Below are 18,224 nucleotides of genomic sequence, written 5' to 3' on the forward strand. Positions count from 1 at the left end.
TAGAGGGTCAGCTGTTATCTGGGGACTAGTTGTAAAGGACTCTGAGTGCACTCAGCTTTTGCCTTTGCTGACTGGAATAAAAGGTACAGATTAAATGTAGGCATCTAGTTTACATTTATGAATTGCCCTCTCTTTGAAAAGCAATAACTGCTAATGCATAATTTTAAATTAGTTTCTAAAACATCATTGCTTGATAGCATAGATTTTGTGTACATGAAATGACACATATTTCTCTCATGAAATGTCTACTTATCTAGGTTTTGGTTTTCAACCTCTTACATTTAAGGTTTCAAAACAGTATTAGAGGAATCTGTCATAGATTGAAACATTTGTGTTCTGGAATTTACGACGTATGGTAATATTTACTCTTCTATTTTACCAGTTAATAATCCTTGTGGCACCAATAATGGTGGTTGTTCCCATCTTTGCCTAATAAAAGCTGGTGGTCAGGGGTTTTCCTGTGAATGTCCTGATAACTTCATGGTCATACAGTTTGGCAATACAGCCCACTGCCTTCCAATGTGCTCTAGCACCCAGTTTCTCTGTGCAGACACTGAGAGGTAAGTCTGTGTCTCACCATCCCTTTTTCCATGTGTTTTTAAGGCTATGTTTTACAGTTTAATCTGTTCAAAAGGGCAGGAAATTAGGGCTTCCTTCTGTTCTCATTATGAATTTGTGACATGCTTGCAGAGAGAAAACTAGGAAAAAACAAGAAGACAGGCTTTCATTTTGGAAGAGTACTTCTAGGCTGGTTCCTTAAGTAGTACTTTTTAACTTTTCCTTCTATTATAGGCATTGCTGATGTAGCAAAGTTTGGGTTGTTAGAAGCATGTACCTCCAGAAAACATTTCTTGTTGAATTCTCAAACCTGGAATTTTATTTTATATATATTTTTAAACATCTTTTACAATGTATCTGTTTCTGCCAAAAATATACTGTCTGCCAGTGTCCCAGGAAAGCCATTTAGCTGATGTGAGGGCGCATTTCTAACCCCTTTTACTGAGACAGCAGTGGAGGGAGAGGAATGGTCATATAAGAGCTCTTGTACTGATGTATCACCCTGGAGCCTATGAGGAAGATGTGCTTATTGGGTTGCCTTTTGAAGCAGTGTTATAATGATAATCTCTAGTGAAATTTTTTGTGCTAAAGTTTGGGTGAATTATTGAAATATGACCTCAATAAATGGTTGATCTAAAAAATATCAGAGAGGATTACCCCAAATAAACATAAAAATTAATTCTTTATTATTTTCTGTGAACTTCCTTCTAGAGGTTGACCAATATCTTCTGTTTATCATCTGTTTCTGGTGACAGTACTCTGGCATATTTTATTAGCATTTAACATACGAAATAGAAGGCATAAAATTCAAGATGTTTTGGATGTTTCAATAAATTATCACTAAGACAAGACTGTCTTTTGTGCTGTAAAAGGATGGTTGTACATCTGTAAAGCCATATCCTCAACAAAGAACACACTGCTTTCTCTTTGTAGGTGTATTCCCATCTGGTGGAAATGTGACGGGCAGAGGGACTGTCGAGATGGCTCAGATGAGCCCCCGACCTGTCCGCACCGGTACTGTCCTGTGGGGCAGTTCCAGTGCAATGATGGGAACTGCACAAGTTCACATTTCTTATGCAATGCCCAGCCGGATTGCCATGACAGATCAGATGAAGATCCTGTACTTTGTGGTATGTTCCAGCACATAAATTAAGCTGATTTTCCAGTAGAAAACATGTAATCACATATAAATTTCATAATCACTATAGCTTTTTCAAAGATAAAAAGGTGAGATAGACAGATGTAGTCTTCTGTAGTCTTGCACCTGCTGGAGCAATTCACCTCTGTGCAAGCAGGGTAAAGGTGAGCAAAAATGTACTATATCAAAACATAAACAGTTTCTATACCTCCAAGACAAATTTGCATTGAGGTAAATTACCATCTGAGATATCAAATATTAGAAACAGGGCTCACTTTGTTTTGCTCTGAGTAAAGCCATGGTGATTATGGAGAGTCTAGGGCTTCCTAATGCCCAGGTCAGTCTAATTTCTCTGTTCTACTTTGTGTGATGGGACAAAATTATTACATCCTCTGCATTGCACAAAATCCAGTTCATGTGGAAAGATTTGTTTTGGAGAGCGGTTTGTGATAGCAGTCTTACAGAAATGTAGCATAATTATGCTTGTGGAATAATGTTATCTCCTTAAAAACGTATGCTATTCCACATACTTATGTCTAATTTAAAAAGCCTATCCCTCCTTCTCTTTTTGTAAATAATGTAGTTCTGGCAGTTGCAAGCAAGTAATGTAAAGCAAAAGGGAAAGTAGTGTGGTTATATAACTGATAGTGTCATTGCCTTCCATTCCAACATGGTTCTAACAATGACAGAATTAAATGAAATGTCAATTTTAACTGAGTTTCAAATAGCTAAGATTTTAAGTGTGCCACAGGGGAACTTAAAAGTAGAAGTATGGCAGCTGTGTAATGCTGGGTACAGCATAACATACTGGGTACAATAAAAATCAGTTTAGGCCTATGGAATTCCTTTTACTTGTTATCTCGTGCATGGTAACAGAATCCTTTGGTCTAGAATGTTAATGGAAATTATAATACACTGTTTTCTCCAGAACAGTTTGGCACTGTATGTAAAAGAAAGTAGTAGAGTGGAGTATGGCAGGAAATTCTGGAAACAGGGATAAGTTTTGACTTCTGTTTTCAGAGCTACCCCAGTTTGCCAGCACTGCTGATATCACCGTTCAGTGCTTTGTCCTTTGGGAATAGAGGTTTTTCTACGTTGTGCAGTTGATATTAGCATGGTATTCTCCTATGTTTTCTGTCATGTTCATTCATTGAGAAACAGGCTCATCAGGCAATACACACCTAAGCTGATAGCATGGTCAGAGCCAAAATGCCACTTAGCTCTTCTGTGAAGTGAGTGGGAGACCCTGCCTCAATCATGTTTAATGCTGGGTTTACTTCCCTCTGCTTTAGGAGAAGGTAGTATATGTCTTGCTCCTAGAAAACTGTAGAGCCTTAGTGAGCTTGTCTGAAGATACCTGGGGAAAATGTGAAATGTCATGTTAGAAATGTGTACCTTAACTGCTTTAACTGGGCAAGTATATGTGACATTTTAAATTTCTTTCTGGCTTTGTTTTTAACTGTTGATGTAAACGTAAGGGCTCAATTGATATAACAGCAGCAGATGATTTCTGTAAGTTTCAGTATCCTAACAGCTGATCTGTATTCTTTCAGCTAATCACCAGTGTGAAACTCATCAGTGGCAGTGTGCCAACAAACGATGTATCCCAGAAGCCTGGCAGTGTGATAGAGAGGATGACTGTGGTGACAACTCGGATGAAGACAGTGATCACTGTGCCAGTAGAACCTGTCCCCCAGGCCAATTTAAATGTGACAATGGCCGCTGTATCCCACAGTCCTGGAAGTGTGATGTGGATGATGATTGTGGTGACAACTCTGATGAGCCATTCCACGAATGCAGTAAGCACACAGCTGTAGTAAAATGCCTACATTAAAGTGCACTAATAGCAGAGAGAAGCACATAATTTAATTTTCCTGAGATTGAAAGTTTATTGGAAAGGTGTATTTTCTGCAAGCTAATTGCATTTGTGTAGTAAAGAGTGTTAGAAAACATAGAGACTATGTGATAATTTACTATTTACATATTCTTGAAGGAGAGAAAGCCTATTTATCCTGGCCAGATTATCAGAAACTGGAAGCATCTCATTCTGGCTTTCTTGATGCTAGGATTTTCCTATATGGTCTATCATGTCTCTCTGAACTAATGGGTGTCTTCAAGAGCTTGTGACCAGTTTTTTGCCATCTGAGGACAAGCTGCCTCCTCTGGCTTCCACATTTGGGGCTCTTGCCAGTGTCACCAGGTCTGAATAGTTTAGGGAAAACCACAATGAGTGTGATTTGATCCTGTGATGGGTTTGTAACATATGCAGAATACAAGCAGCATAGACTAGAAAAGATAGTAAAATCAGATTCATTTAATGCTTTCTCTTTTACAACACTCTTTTTAGTCAAAATAATTGAATGTAAATCATAAAAGGTTAGGAGACGCAGAAAAGCATAGAGGATGGTTAATGGCTAAGTAACACCATTAATTTGGACAACTGCCTCTTTCAGTGGGACCTGCTTATCGATGTGACAATCACACACAGTTCAGCTGTAGAACCAACTACCGTTGTGTACCATTGTGGGCAGTGTGCAATGGGAATGATGACTGTAGAGACAACAGTGATGAGCAAGGCTGTGGTAAGTTTGGAGATGGTCATTTAAACGTAACTTTGTGCCTAGAATATTTCTCCAATTTGCAAACACTCAGATTTTCTGAAAGCCCTCAGTAATAATGTACCTGGGCAAAGACTATGCTAATATGTGCTCTTTTGTTGTCAACCTGTCTACACTTCAGAGGAGATGACTTGCAGTCCTTCTGGAGATTTCCGTTGTGACAATCATCGATGCATCCCGCTGCGCTGGAAGTGTGATGGAGATGATGACTGTGGAGATAACTCTGATGAGCATAACTGCAGTGAGTTCTTGTTTTCTTCATAACTATACAGTTCCACTTTTGACTTAAATATCCTTCTATTTTTTTATGAGAACACAGCAGCTCTCAAATGCAACCCTTCGTTTTATATGGTAGTCTCTCTTTTATTTGCTGAAATACCACACTGATATAAAGGATGCATAAAAACACTAATCCATCCAGTCATCACAATAACACAAATTCCTGTTTTCCACTGAGAAGTGACATTTGAATTTTATTCTGTGTGCAAATGTATAGTTTCTTAAACAATAACAGTGGATCTTTTTTCTCTTATTTGAATTAAAAGCTTCTGTAAAATTCTGTTTTGAAACAAAGTCTGCAGTGATTTTCCTTTTTTCTGTGTCAAGAGGGACATGGAATATCGACCATATTTAAAGAGTACTTGGGGGTAATGATGTTTTAACATAATTTAATTTTTAAGATTTTACCTCTGCCCACATTACTTTTGTCTGGTTCAATGAGACAGGTGTGGATGTTTAACTTTACATTTGGGAAACTTTTCCTATTTGTATGTTGATTTTTAAATGAAGGTCCTCGTGAGTGCACAGAAAGTGAATACCGTTGTGACAACCTGCGCTGCATTCCTTCCCGGTGGATCTGCGACCACGATGACGACTGTGAGGACAATTCAGATGAACGTGATTGTGGTGTGTATTATCTGAATGCTACCTCTTACATGTTCACACTCTTGTTTCTAATGTGATAAATTATTCTGCAAAATGATCTTTTATGGGAAGCATCTTTAAAGAAGTAAAGTTCACCCTGTCATGTTAGTCGCTTCACCAAAAATAGAGAATACCACAGTTTTAGTAGTCTGAGATTTTCCAGCATTTTTAGAAGATTGTTTTCAAAATATAAAAAGTTTTTCTGTCTTTGAACAAGAAGATCTTTCAACAGTTACTTCTTAATCTTTTCAGAGTTGAGAACCTGCCACCCAGGTTATTTCCAGTGTGAGAGTGGACACTGTGTTGCAGAGCGCTTCAGATGTGATGGAAATGCAGACTGCCTTGATTTCTCTGATGAAGCAACTTGTCGTGAGTTATAAGCTTTGCAATTGGTGCTCATTGTAGTCACTTCCAGGAATATTTGCACTTTTCCCTATTTTTAAGTGAGATGACTCCTTAGAGATATAGAATTCTACAATGCTCAATGATTTTAGTAAAAATTCAGGATAAGCATAATATTTTGAATCAGCATTTTAACATAATAATGGGTTCCCGTCTCTGACACTGATTGTAAACACATTCTTAATGGTAGGAAATGAATGTGTTTACCAAGTCCAGGAGAAGATACACATGTGATTGAATTAAAATTTTTCACTATCCCATGAGCACTGCAAGAACCAAACTGTTTCAGTTGTACCAAATTCTAACAAGGTTTCTAATGAGATTGTTTTCTATAATACTCAAAGTAGTGTAAAGTGTCCTAAAGTGTCAGTGAACCCAAGGAAGTAATGCACTTTTCCATTTCTATTTTTCTTTGGTATATTGATCTACTATGAAAAAAATGTCTGTAGCTTGCCTGGATCTACAGCTGCAGCAGTTTACCCAGAAAGTATTGTTCCCAGTTGGAATGAAAATATTCCCTCTGTGCTGTATCTGCATTGACTGACATCGGCTTTTTGGGTGATACTGATGTGCTGGTTCTGACTTACATGTTCCCATGATCTTAGGCTTCAGTACTTGGGAGAATTCCTTTCTCTTCATGTTGGCATCAGGGCAGTTCTGTACATCTTTCCATATACTTAATTTTAACACCTGTGCTTTAAGTAAGAAAGGGCATCTGCACAGTACTATCTTTATTTTTCTGATGGTTACCACATCCTGTGACATACATCACAGCAGTTGTCTTTCAGAACCTGAGTTATAAAACATTTGACTGTTCTTAAATGGAGGATAAAATGTATGAGAAGGTATTGAAAGGGCAAGGGTATGGTTTATTTATATAGGATGGTAGAATAATATTTTTTGTTTTTCTTTGGTTTAGTTAAGTTGCTTTCACAGTTTTTACAGAATATGAGTGGGAGCTTTTTGCTATATCAACATGACTCCTTTTGAAATTGCATATCTTACCTGCTCCTTCAATCATTCCTGTTTGGTGCCAGTGAGGTTAATTATCTTTTTTATTGAACTAGATTTGTCAATAACAAATTCAAGTAGCATTTGTTAAATTAATTTTTTTATTTTCAAAAGCTTGTCTAACATAACTTGTTTCACTCTTCATTGAAACCTGAATTAATTACTTGTAGCTGTGAAGAAGTCTTCAGTCTTTGCAGCCTGTTGTTGCTGTACATTTTTGAAGCACCTCATATAGTATCTCCTATTATGGATTTAAGTGTTTTTAAAAACCATATGGGGTTGGACTGATTATTTTTCATAGAAAACATAACATTTTTATTGTAAATGAAAATGTAATAATTTTCTTCTTTTTCAGCAACACGTTATCCTAATGGTACATACTGTCCACCCATGCTGTTTGAATGCAAAAACCATGTCTGTATTCAGCCATACTGGAAATGTGATGGGGATAATGATTGTGGAGATGACTCTGATGAAGAACTTCATCTTTGCTGTAAGAGAGAGAAACGATATTAAAATGAACAATATGCTTAATCTCTAAATATAATAGATCAATTAGAAAATAAATTGTAATTATTTGGGATGAGTGCTAAGAATTTTGCTTTACATGCAAGTTCACTTCATTCTGTGGCAGTATTTCTCACTGCTTTGCAGATGTTTGTATATGTGGTTATGAAAGTAGGGAGAAGCATATCAGAGATAAGCTTCATTATTCACGTTTCACTATTTCACATTTTTCAAGTTGGTTATCAAAAATAAGAATGTCAGTTTGAAATAAAAGATTAATTCAGATAATGTATATTGTCACAAGTGCTGAACTTTCAAAGCTATTAGTGTTGCCAGGACATCTTTGTAAATATGGCTAAGAAGTCCTGACTTGAGGTCTAATAATTAGGTGTTGGAGGTGCTAGTTAAACTGGTTTTGTCAGTAATGCACTTAAATATAACATGTTGGATTTCCAGTCAATTTCCTTCATAAACAAACCTAGAAACCTCAGTGTTATATGTAGTTAGAGATTTGTCTTTGGCCAAAGATGAGGTACTGTGTTCTGATTAAAAAAAGTGTAATATCCTAACATACAATCACCAAAATATACAGAAAGTATTTTTTTGTCTGAATGCCTCCTTACCTTTTGAAATATACAAAACACATAAATGTTCCAAGAGAAAAGTCATATGAATAATTTGTGACCCAGTGGCCTGAAGTATCACAATGTGACTGATTGACCTCTGTGCTTTTAGTGGATATTGCCTGTGAATCTCCATTCCGTTTCCGGTGTGACAACAATCGCTGTATTTACAGTCACGAGCTGTGCAACCAGGAGGACGACTGTAGAGATGGAAGTGATGAGAAAGAGGAACACTGTATGTTTACAAAAACTGAGCATCAGATTCAGTAATTTTGATGTGCTTAATATTTAATAATACCAAAGGGATGTCAAAGTTAACCTTAGATAATGAAAACAAGAGCTCACTATGAAATAATTTTAACTATGGTTATTGGTACTATGTATTTATAGCTCTCTGTACAAGTAGCAAAAATGGTCAAACATTTTTCTGAAAAGTAAAGAGCATGATTTTCAAACAATACTAGATTTTATTATAAGCACCAGCTACATATTTGCTCATCTTATTATGAACTCTACCTAAAAGGAGGAAGGGGAAAGAGTTTGGCTGTATGGTAAAATTGGCTAACTGGGACTTTTAAAATAAACAAATGGTAATACTTCCTGAAGTTGTGTCTCTGTTAAGATTCAGTAGGTTTTTGCCCTCAGAAATCTTATGTAGTTCTCGCTGACTGTGCTGTACATTTTCAAGTGTAATAATATTTTTAGTTGCTCAATGATATTGTTTGCTGGCTTTATTGTACAATATTCTAAATGTTAATAGTTTACTAATATCTCTATAATTTCTTGAAATCTGCAGTAGGTGTATGAAGTATATCATTAAAGGATATTAATAAGTTTGCACTATTAAAAGGAAAGTTTAGTCAACTGTTAACACAAAGAATTTTCCTTCTGTCTTTTTTATAAAACAGCAGGACTTCTTTCAATTCATGGAGATGTGACTAGAAATCAGGATGTTACATCTTGGCTATGGTTTTAACTTTATACAGACTTCCAAAGTAGCCTTGCCACTGTTTTACCAGATGGCATCAGCTTCCCCATTAGCAATGGGGAATAGGGCTGTCTGCTGGTACTTCATAGCTTAAACTGTGACAGAGGAATATTTCTCTTCTTGATTGTAGGTAGAGAGCCAACCCCAAGACCTTGTAAAGCTGAAGAATTCAAGTGCAGTAATGGAAATTGCATTCCCCTACATTATGTGTGTGACAATTACGATGACTGCGGAGACCATTTTGATGAAATAGGCTGCAGTAAGTAATAATATCAATAAAATACAAAATTACAATGCTGTTGAAATAGATATTTCTGAAACTGAAAGCAATGAATGTTTTTTCTTGAATACCATACTAAGAAGTATTGTTTTTTAAGTAGCCTGTGTGAATTTCCTTATTGTTTTTTAATAAGCCTGTTCTAGAATTATTCAGTTAGCTAGGACAATATTTACTGTTTTCATTCTTTCATTATTTTAATTTATTTTGTTTTAATTCTCTTATGTTTTCATTTTTTTGTGTCTTCCACAAACATATAGATGTGTTACTTAGAGACATGGCTTAGTGGGTCTTGGCAGTGTTTGATTTATAATACAACCCGATGATCTTAAAGATCTTTTCCAGCTTGAATAATTTCATTGTTTCATGAAATTCAGTGATCTGAATACAGTCTTTTTTAAGCTTAGAGTATTTATGCATCAAAAAAAGAAAAGATTTGATATTGGTTTTGATCTTGTTTTAAACTAGGTTGTGTTACAAGAGGCAAGAACATCCATCTATTTCAACCATAATTGCAATAGACCAACCTATGGAGTTATTAATAGGCAGACTCTGAACTGATACATGTTGCTCTAGCCCTATTAAAAATAAAAGTATATTGAGATGCTTCTATTTTCCTTTTTACAGACATGACCACAGAATGCTTTAAGGACCACTAGTCCTTTGCCTGTTGGCCTTCTCAGATCCTCTGTACAGCTTTTATGCACTATTTATTATATATTTACTAGCATCCATTTAAATGTAAAAGCTCTGACCTGAACTTTGACATGAGAGGTACTCCATAAAATAACCAAACCTTTTTCTGAGGTATTCCTCAGAAAAAAACCAAAACAAAATCCTGACTTTTTATGTCAATATATAGACAGCTGCAGAGTGGTAATATGAGCATACACTTGTAATTTCAATTTGTCAGGCTGTGATGGCATCAAGTGAATATGTGCCAAATGCTACACGGGTGATTTGCAATCCAGCAGACTTCCAAAACACAAATAACTTGGAAGCCTATAGTGTAGTCCATTTTGAAGCAGCTAATTTCTCTGTTTCAATTACCATCCCAATGGTCTTTAGGTAATGTAGCCCAATGCAATGACTTGATGAAAATATAGAAGTATAAAAAGGCAATGAAGCAGTGTGAAACAGACACCACCTGATGTCTGCATTCAGCTCTTTGGGGATAAATGTGAATACAGATTAGATGGTGACATTTGGAGTCTTTCAAATACCTGCTATAATGAAAGTGGAATATTTGTGTGTGTATGTGTACAATGAATTTATGCTTCTACATGTATATGAAATTAGTTGTTTAAACTTAATTTAATCAGCACTAGAATGTGTATGTAAAAAGAACATAATCAGCTTAATGTTAAAATGCTTTTGCTATACATCTGTATCTTTTCCTCATTATCTTCCAATAAGCATACTATTTATCTTTTCTGCTTATATAACAGATTTGCATTTGTACTCAAGTATTTGATGCATATATAGAGTATTTATAAACCAATAGATTTCTATATGTACTTTAAGACATGTGTAATTTTCATTATCTGTTACAGACTGACTATTATCCCTGACTTGGCTTTTCCATTATAGGAATGTTTTAAGGGCAGTACATTCTGTGCAATGACCTGTACTGTCTGCAGTAGGCTTTAGATTAGGTTTGGCATGAACTACATGCCATCTTCTCTCTAGTTTCCAGATGTTAATAATGTAGGTCCTGTGTTATACTTGATATCAATTGAGAGTATTTCTTGTTCAGCTGATAAGAAAGCACTGGATAAGAATGAGCCCTGTTGGCAAAGTTAGGCATTAGATTCAAATCTCTTAAATTCTGCAGTTGCTGCAGATTGGTGGTAATTTAGAAAGTAATTTCTGTTAAGGAAGGTGTGCTTTAATGATTAGGGATCTTTTCCTGACCCTCTTCACTTGTTGACAGCTCTCTTAACCAGTGGTTACCGTTGTCTTCTAACTTTAATCAGAAAAAAAAAGGAAAGGAAACTAACTTAATCTCTCTGAAAACTATTTTAATTGTAATAATGATCAAAATTATTATGCCTTCCCCTTATCACTTCATTTTTTGGTTATAATTGTATAATTTTTTTTTTTCTTTCAGATCCTGGAACAGAGCGAACTTGTGCAGAAAATATCTGTGAACATAACTGTACCAATCTGAATGAAGGAGGCTTTATCTGTTCCTGTAGGCCAGGGTACAAGGCCAGTGAAAATAATCGCAACTCCTGTGAAGGTATTTTTAATCTTAAAAATGTCTGCTTGCTGATAAGTGTTCACCTGTCACTTCATCATTCTAATGTGACCACTCATTTTCACATTCTAACAGGATTTATCAGATGCTTCCTAAAAAGTTCTGCCACCGAATCATATTTTCTAACATGTATACTTCATTCAACAAAAAATTGGCTCCACAGTTAAGACTTCTTTTAAGCTTTTGTTGGCTGTAGATATGTTTTTGTTTTACAGCACATAGGTTTTGTCATATTTTTGCAATCTGAGGGATAGAAATGTGATTGTTTTATTTTCCTTATTGAAAACAGACTTACTGCAGGCTATACTCTCCTTCTGTTCTGTTCTTGAACAGACCTGCTGTAAAGGTGTGTTGTGTCGTATTTTTGCTGTGGATTTTATGCAGATAAAATGTGGTGAGGAGTCTACTCAAAGGCCATGGTTTGTGGTCATGTGATATAGTACCTTCCCAGCTGGTGATTCAGTTTGTTTTCATGAGAATCCTTCTGCTTGTTTCTCCCAGCTCCTGTGGACAATTTGTGTGGTTTTATTGAAAATGATCCAAGGCCACCCCTCCCTTTCCTGCCTGCTGATATAGTTTCTGAGGACTATGTGTCTTGTCTTCAGCATTTCAAGAAAGCTTTGCTCTTGCATCTCATTTTAGTCATACCTCATCTTTTGTCTTGCCTTATTGATTTAACACAAAAATGCATCTCTGAAAATAAATCTGTTAAGCAGGATTGGAGTAACTATTGGCAATCTGTAGTTAAGACATGGTAAACAGCAGATGAGTGATGAGGAGTTCTGTTTGATTATAGATGCTGATTTTAAGGATCACTTATGAGGTCACTGATCTTTTAGAGTATGTGGGGAAGGCACAAACCTACCACTTCATGGAGTAAAGATGACCAGCATAGAATCATCAAGGTTGGAAGAGGCCTTTAAAAATATCCAATCCAACCATCAACCCAGCACCACCACTGTAACCCCTAAATCACTAAACCATCAGCCAGCACCAGATGAAGATGCATCTGAAACACCTCCAGGGATGGTGACTCCACCTCCCTAGGCAACCTACTCTGATGCTTGACCACCCTTAGAGTGAAAGTTTTTTTCTAATATCTAATCTGAATTTCCCCTGTCTCATCTTAAGGCCATTTCATCAGCTCCTCTCACTGCAGGCAGCATAAAAGAGTCCAGCCCCCACCTCACTTACAGCCTCGCTTCAGGGAATTGTATAGAGCAACAAGGCTCTAGAGACTAAACAAGAAAGAGAGCAAGTTTTAGGAATCTTTTCTCTTCTTGTGTCTAGATATCAATGAGTGTGAGATCTTTGGAACATGCACCCAGGACTGCAAGAATTCCAAAGGAAGCTATGAATGTTTCTGTGCAGATGGCTTCAGGTCTGTGGGTGATCAACAAGGGAAGCAGTGTGCAGCTGATGGTATGTTAACTGATAGCAAGATTGAATGCCACCTGTAAAGAGCAAGTGCTATATAGCAACTTAATGAATGTAATCCTCTCTTTTGTAAGAAGAGGATAATGAAAGCCAAACCTTATTCTGTAAGACAATACTATCTGTGTATTCCACTTATTCCATAATTAGGAATGAAAGTGCTCATCTCTGCTTCCAATTGTAAACATTAGAAATGATACCTTGATTTGTATGCCTGCCTTCATTTCTCCTGAAATTTTCTACAAACAAAAACCTGTTGTCCTCTGGTTATCATCAGAAGGAAATTAATGTTGCCTATTCCTGAAGTTTAGATTCTTTCAACAAAATAATGCATCAGAAAAAAGTTGCATTAAACTGGTATAAATCAAAGGCAGTTTGATGACAGGTTGCCATTCATTGTTCATGGACTAGTGCACACAAACAGAAGGACTTTGGCCAATGTTTCAGATCAGTCAGTGGCTTTTTATCATACTGCAGTGCAGGGACTACTGTGTGGCAGTCCTTGAATAGGCAGACTTGACTCAGAAAATAATAGTAATAAATCAGTAATAATAAAAATAAAGAGGTGAAGAAAAGAGAAAAAAGTGACAATGGAGCAGCATTATATAAAAACTGAAAGCAGTACTGTATCTAGAAAAGTAGTTACACTTTAACAGGTTTAAGAGCTAAGTGATAGACATATGGTGTGCCTAGTCAAATGGTAAAATTTTCAGAACAGAATGCCTGTGACCAAACTTACATGCTGCTGGAGGCTTTGAAACCTAAAAATTATTTGTAATATGAAAAATGCTACAAGAAAATGAATTCTCCAGGTTACCCATCCAGGGACCTAGTTCAGCAAATATTTACTGCTGTTAGGCTGGAAATGCAAAGGACATTTCCACTTCAGTTTCTGCCTGGCTGCCTGTTTATGCCTGTGTCAGAAATCCAGTTTTTTGATACCCTTCTTCACAGGCTTTGTTCAGGAAGCATCTAGACCCACAAAGTATTGAAGGCTAAGTGATAGAAGATAATATAATTGTAGCTGGTAACAATGAAAGCTGTTGTGCCTAAGTTCTATTTCTGTAGACTAGAACTCTGCCCTGCTTTGTCATACAATCTCACAGCCTTCATAAATGAGGGTGTTACGGGATTTTATCAAGCTAACCCAAAATTAAACTGTGGCCAGGAGAACATTCATCTGAATATGGAGACATTAGAATTCACAAACTTTAAGGTAGAACTTGGACATGTCAAAGCTGAAGGGACTGGCAATTTATTTGTATTTTCAAAATTGTTTGCTGTACTTTGAGGGGGAAAGTTGAACCACGTAGTGTGTAGTGGCATTCTGTTTTTGAGATGCAGTGATATGCCAACAATAGAATTTTTAAGGAATTATGTCTGTGCAAGGTCTATGGTGAAAGGGATAATACTACCCTCAGTGGTAAGCATTTCAATTTTTATGAATTTTGGAAATCTGTGAAGTTTGGATAGCTCTGAAGCTTTAGAAGAGGCCCTAGATTCCCTCTGCTTCTTGTACAGATGCAACTTGTAAAAAGTCCCATTTAGGTTTAATTAGAAATGACTTTCATCTGTTTTTTCTAAAATGAGAAATACGTGAAAGTAAATTCATGATTGTTTTCCAGGTAATCCTCCATTGTTACTGCTGCCAGATAATGTGCGCATTCGAAGGTACAACATCTCATCAGAACAGTACTCTGACTACATCGATAACCAGGAGCGCATCCAGGCTCTGGATTATGACTGGGACCCTGAAGGAATAGGCCTGAGTGAGTATGCTAATACTCAATCATGCAATGGTTGGTTTAAAAAGATGCATTTCTGCAGCATGGGTGTTTAATTTACACTGGAAAGCAAAATCAAATTAGATCAATTGGCCAGGTCTCCACTGAATGTGCCCCTCCCCTCTACTCATTCTCCATCATCACTGGGATTTCTTTTAATGCTTTAATTTAGCTTAGTGGGATTTTGATCTGGTTTTCCTTTCATTTGAGTGTGAGTTTAGCTGTAGAATTGTGGCTCTTTAGGATTATGCTGCAATAGAAGATTGTTATTAACCCCTTCCTTTTCCTTTTCCCTCTACAGTTCCCAAACCTGGCCCAAAGTTCCCAAACCTTGCAAGAACTTAAACTAAGCAGAAATGGCCAATAGATCCCTGTATTAACTTTTTTTTTGCTTATTCCTCAAGTTCCCTTTCTTTGCTCTTTCCACAGGGCCACTGTCCTGCGCCATACTTGCTCCTTAGGCTTAGGAGAGTCTAAATTACTCTCAAAATCATGTGTAAAGAGCTAAGATCCTCTGCTCTTGAAAAATGTGATATATATTTCTTGATAATCTATCTCAAGATGACTTTGGATGTGTATCTTGCATATGATGGATGACTAGACACTGACACAACCTTACTCATAAATAAATGGGGCTGGTAATTTCACATAAGAGCCTCAGAAAAATTAGAATTTTTGACAGATACGTTATTAACTAGACATTTCTCATCTTTTTTTAAGGTATTGTGTACTTCAGCATTCTGGGACAAGGTTCTGAGTTTGGAGCCATCAAACGTGCTTATCTCCCCACGTTTGACAGCAGTAGGAACAATCCAACAAAGGAAGTTGACTTGAATCTCAAATACATAGTTAATCCTGATGGGTTAGCTGTTGATTGGGTTGGAAGGTAAGTACACTGAAAAGCTAGAAAAATGCTGTACCTTCTCTCTCTATGTGTCAGTTTGTGAATTTGATCAGGCTGTGCAAAATCCACTTTTTTATTCCTTATGAATTGTCTCTGAATATGTCTAGTCTGAAGGTAGGTCAGAACAGTGTAGTAAGCTGTCCTTGCCCAGGCAGCAGGTTAATAGGTGTGCATGTGGCTGACTGCATCACATATTCTGTGCAACTGGCAGATCAGTTGTGCATCAGTAAAGTGATAATACTCAAGCCTCCATATCAGATGGATTCTTCTTCAATGACTTAGGTACGCTCCAGGGAACAAGCTTTCTTTGCTGTTGGAAGGAAAGCTCCCCAGCCCACAGTAGAATTTTATCTTTTATCTTTACTCATTCCTTACCAACCCTGTGCTGTATGAGCAATCCTAAAACAGAAGGAGCTCTGAAGTTTGATGAATAGATGTGTTTTCTCAGAAAATGGTAAAGTTTTTGTAATTGTGTTTCAGAGGTCTTTCTCTCTTTACTGACTGTGGATATTTTTAGCCTAAAACATGGTAATTTTTTAAACTTAATCATAGAAATCATGAGATCACTCCTTATGTTTAGTACCTTGGAGAAGAGCTGGGACAAAGTTGGGCCTGAGTCTTGGAAGTTTGATTTCAGTTTATGGTGTCATTTCATCTTGCAATATAACTGTTAAAGGACATGGTGGACAGGTATAGCTGTAGCTCATGTGGTATTAATGTTGAGAGGAACCTGATGCATCCAGGATAATATATCACAAGCATCCTGGTGAGGCTTCAGCTTCATCTTGGTGAGCAACTTCAGCACTTCAAATATAGTGCTGCACCGATTTCAGAACAATGTTGAAATGTATTTTAAAAAACTATGTTTCATTATCTGCACATTATATAAAATGCTACACATGGTTTGAAACACTTAGTCTTGCTGCTCATCTCCCAAATAGAAATTACAGTATTTTTTCACATTCCCAGGTCAGCTAGGAGATAATTTATTCAAGCAGAAGGCACCGTATGATTAGTGAGTGCATAATAATGAGTCTGTTTATTATCTAAGGTCAAAAAAATTAAAAATTATAAAGGCATGATGATAAAGATAAACAAAATTCAAGGAAGAGTAGACTGAGCACCCTGTTTATTAAGACTAATAGCATTTTCATCTGATATGGGAACAATTTATTCATTAGTATCTCTGTCAGAAGACAATAGTCTAGAGAGGAGCTGTGAACTAATAAGCTGGATATCTCCAGAGCTGCTGCATAAATTACATGGTAAATGAATTTTTATTTGCAATGAACCTCATCATCTTCTGAAAAACAGAGTCTTTAAAGATGCCTACTAGCCACTTCTGCTGCTTAAAAGTAACAATGACAGTTTTCAATAGTCCTTCAATGAAGATTATTTGACAGGGACCAGAGGTAGCTGCAGAAACTTTTTCACAGGAGAAAAACAAGTGAGCCAACAGATCACACACATTTGCTAAACTTACCTATATTTAGGGTCTGTATATTCTATACAAGTTCAGTAATCAATACAGGTTCATTATATTAATTTTCTTCAAGTTTGATAGAGTGTGTCTTAACTTTTTTTATTCCTCTTCCAAGTGTAAACTATTTACTTTTGGAATGTTTTGTGTTTTATGCAATTCAGACATCTTTACTGGACTGATGCAGGAACTAATCGCATAGAGGTGGCAAAGTTAGATGGACGGTATAGAAAATGGCTTATTTTTTCTCACCTGGATCAACCAGCAGCTATTGCTGTCAATCCAAAACGTGGGTGAGTATTGCAGGACTTACCAGAATTATTTCCAATACTATTCAAAACCAAAAAACCCCACCGTGGTAATTTTTCAGGAAAGACTAAGGGAATGTTTTCTGGAACTTCCTTTTACTAACATTGCAAAATTTGTGTGAATGGGAAAGCATTTTAGGATTAACATGGATGCCTGTGTCAGTGACAAGACCAGATGGTTCAAATAAAAATCTCTTTTCTACATTATAATGTGCCCACCAAGATTCTTTGTTACTGCTGAAACAGGGAAATAGATGGGATTGTCTCTTTACCAGCTCCATGCAGGACAGTCATAGCCTACTCCATGGGGAAAAGCAATGTAAATGCACTTGTAAATTCAGTAGCTGGGCTTGCTGCAACTTGGATTAAATGGTAGATCATGAGATATTGTGATATGTGCTTCTCTCAGTTGGGCTACACCAGCATAGCTCCATGAAGTGACATGGATGCTACAGCTTTGTTGTGACTGATGGGTGTTCTTTTGGTATTTATTGTTCAGTGAACTCTCTGTGACCTTCCCAATCACATCTGCAAAACATAAGTTGCTGAACAGCTTTTTTTTCCATTACTGACCTTTTCCATGAAACTCCAAAGGATAATCACAGTGACCAAATTCTGAACCTTATCCATTTCTCATTCTGTCCTTTCAGGCTCATGTATTGGACTGACTGGGGAAGGCAGCCAAAGATTGAATGTGCCTGGATGGATGGACAACAAAGACAAACTCTGGTCTCTGAAGACCTTGGCTGGCCAACTGGTCTTTCTATTGATTATTTGAACAATGATAGGATCTATTGGAGTGATTCTAAAGAAAATATAATTGAATCCATGAGACCTGATGGGACAGACAGAACCATTGTACTACATGGAGGTAAGAATGTACTATGCAATTAATAGTAACCAAGATGTGTGCTAACAAGCACTTGGGCTTCACAAGTAGGGCTACATTTGGGAGCTTTTCAAACATTAAGTCTTGGTAGTGTTTTCTCCTTTATACAGTGATCAATG

The 18,224-nt window shown here is 36.7% G+C and overlaps 1 protein-coding gene across 1 annotated transcript in view; it reads left to right on the forward strand.

Moving 5' to 3' along the window:
* LRP2 (LDL receptor related protein 2) overlaps window positions 1-18,224 on the forward strand; it is a 110,851-nt gene that overhangs the window by 81,473 nt on the left and 11,154 nt on the right. Inside the window, exons 54-69 of the mRNA XM_077181442.1 lie at window positions 383-560; window positions 1,492-1,688; window positions 3,250-3,495; window positions 4,150-4,278; window positions 4,436-4,555; window positions 5,104-5,220; window positions 5,491-5,607; window positions 7,007-7,144; window positions 7,894-8,016; window positions 8,900-9,028; window positions 11,157-11,288; window positions 12,597-12,728; window positions 14,366-14,509; window positions 15,245-15,410; window positions 17,073-17,201; window positions 17,867-18,087. Of these exons, the coding sequence (XP_077037557.1) occupies window positions 383-560; window positions 1,492-1,688; window positions 3,250-3,495; window positions 4,150-4,278; window positions 4,436-4,555; window positions 5,104-5,220; window positions 5,491-5,607; window positions 7,007-7,144; window positions 7,894-8,016; window positions 8,900-9,028; window positions 11,157-11,288; window positions 12,597-12,728; window positions 14,366-14,509; window positions 15,245-15,410; window positions 17,073-17,201; window positions 17,867-18,087 (2,418 nt within the window). The remainder of the gene's footprint in view (window positions 1-382; window positions 561-1,491; window positions 1,689-3,249; window positions 3,496-4,149; window positions 4,279-4,435; window positions 4,556-5,103; window positions 5,221-5,490; window positions 5,608-7,006; window positions 7,145-7,893; window positions 8,017-8,899; window positions 9,029-11,156; window positions 11,289-12,596; window positions 12,729-14,365; window positions 14,510-15,244; window positions 15,411-17,072; window positions 17,202-17,866; window positions 18,088-18,224) is intronic.

This window comes from Agelaius phoeniceus, chromosome 7, assembly GCF_051311805.1.
Source record: "Agelaius phoeniceus isolate bAgePho1 chromosome 7, bAgePho1.hap1, whole genome shotgun sequence".
NCBI lineage: Eukaryota > Metazoa > Chordata > Aves > Passeriformes > Icteridae > Agelaius > Agelaius phoeniceus.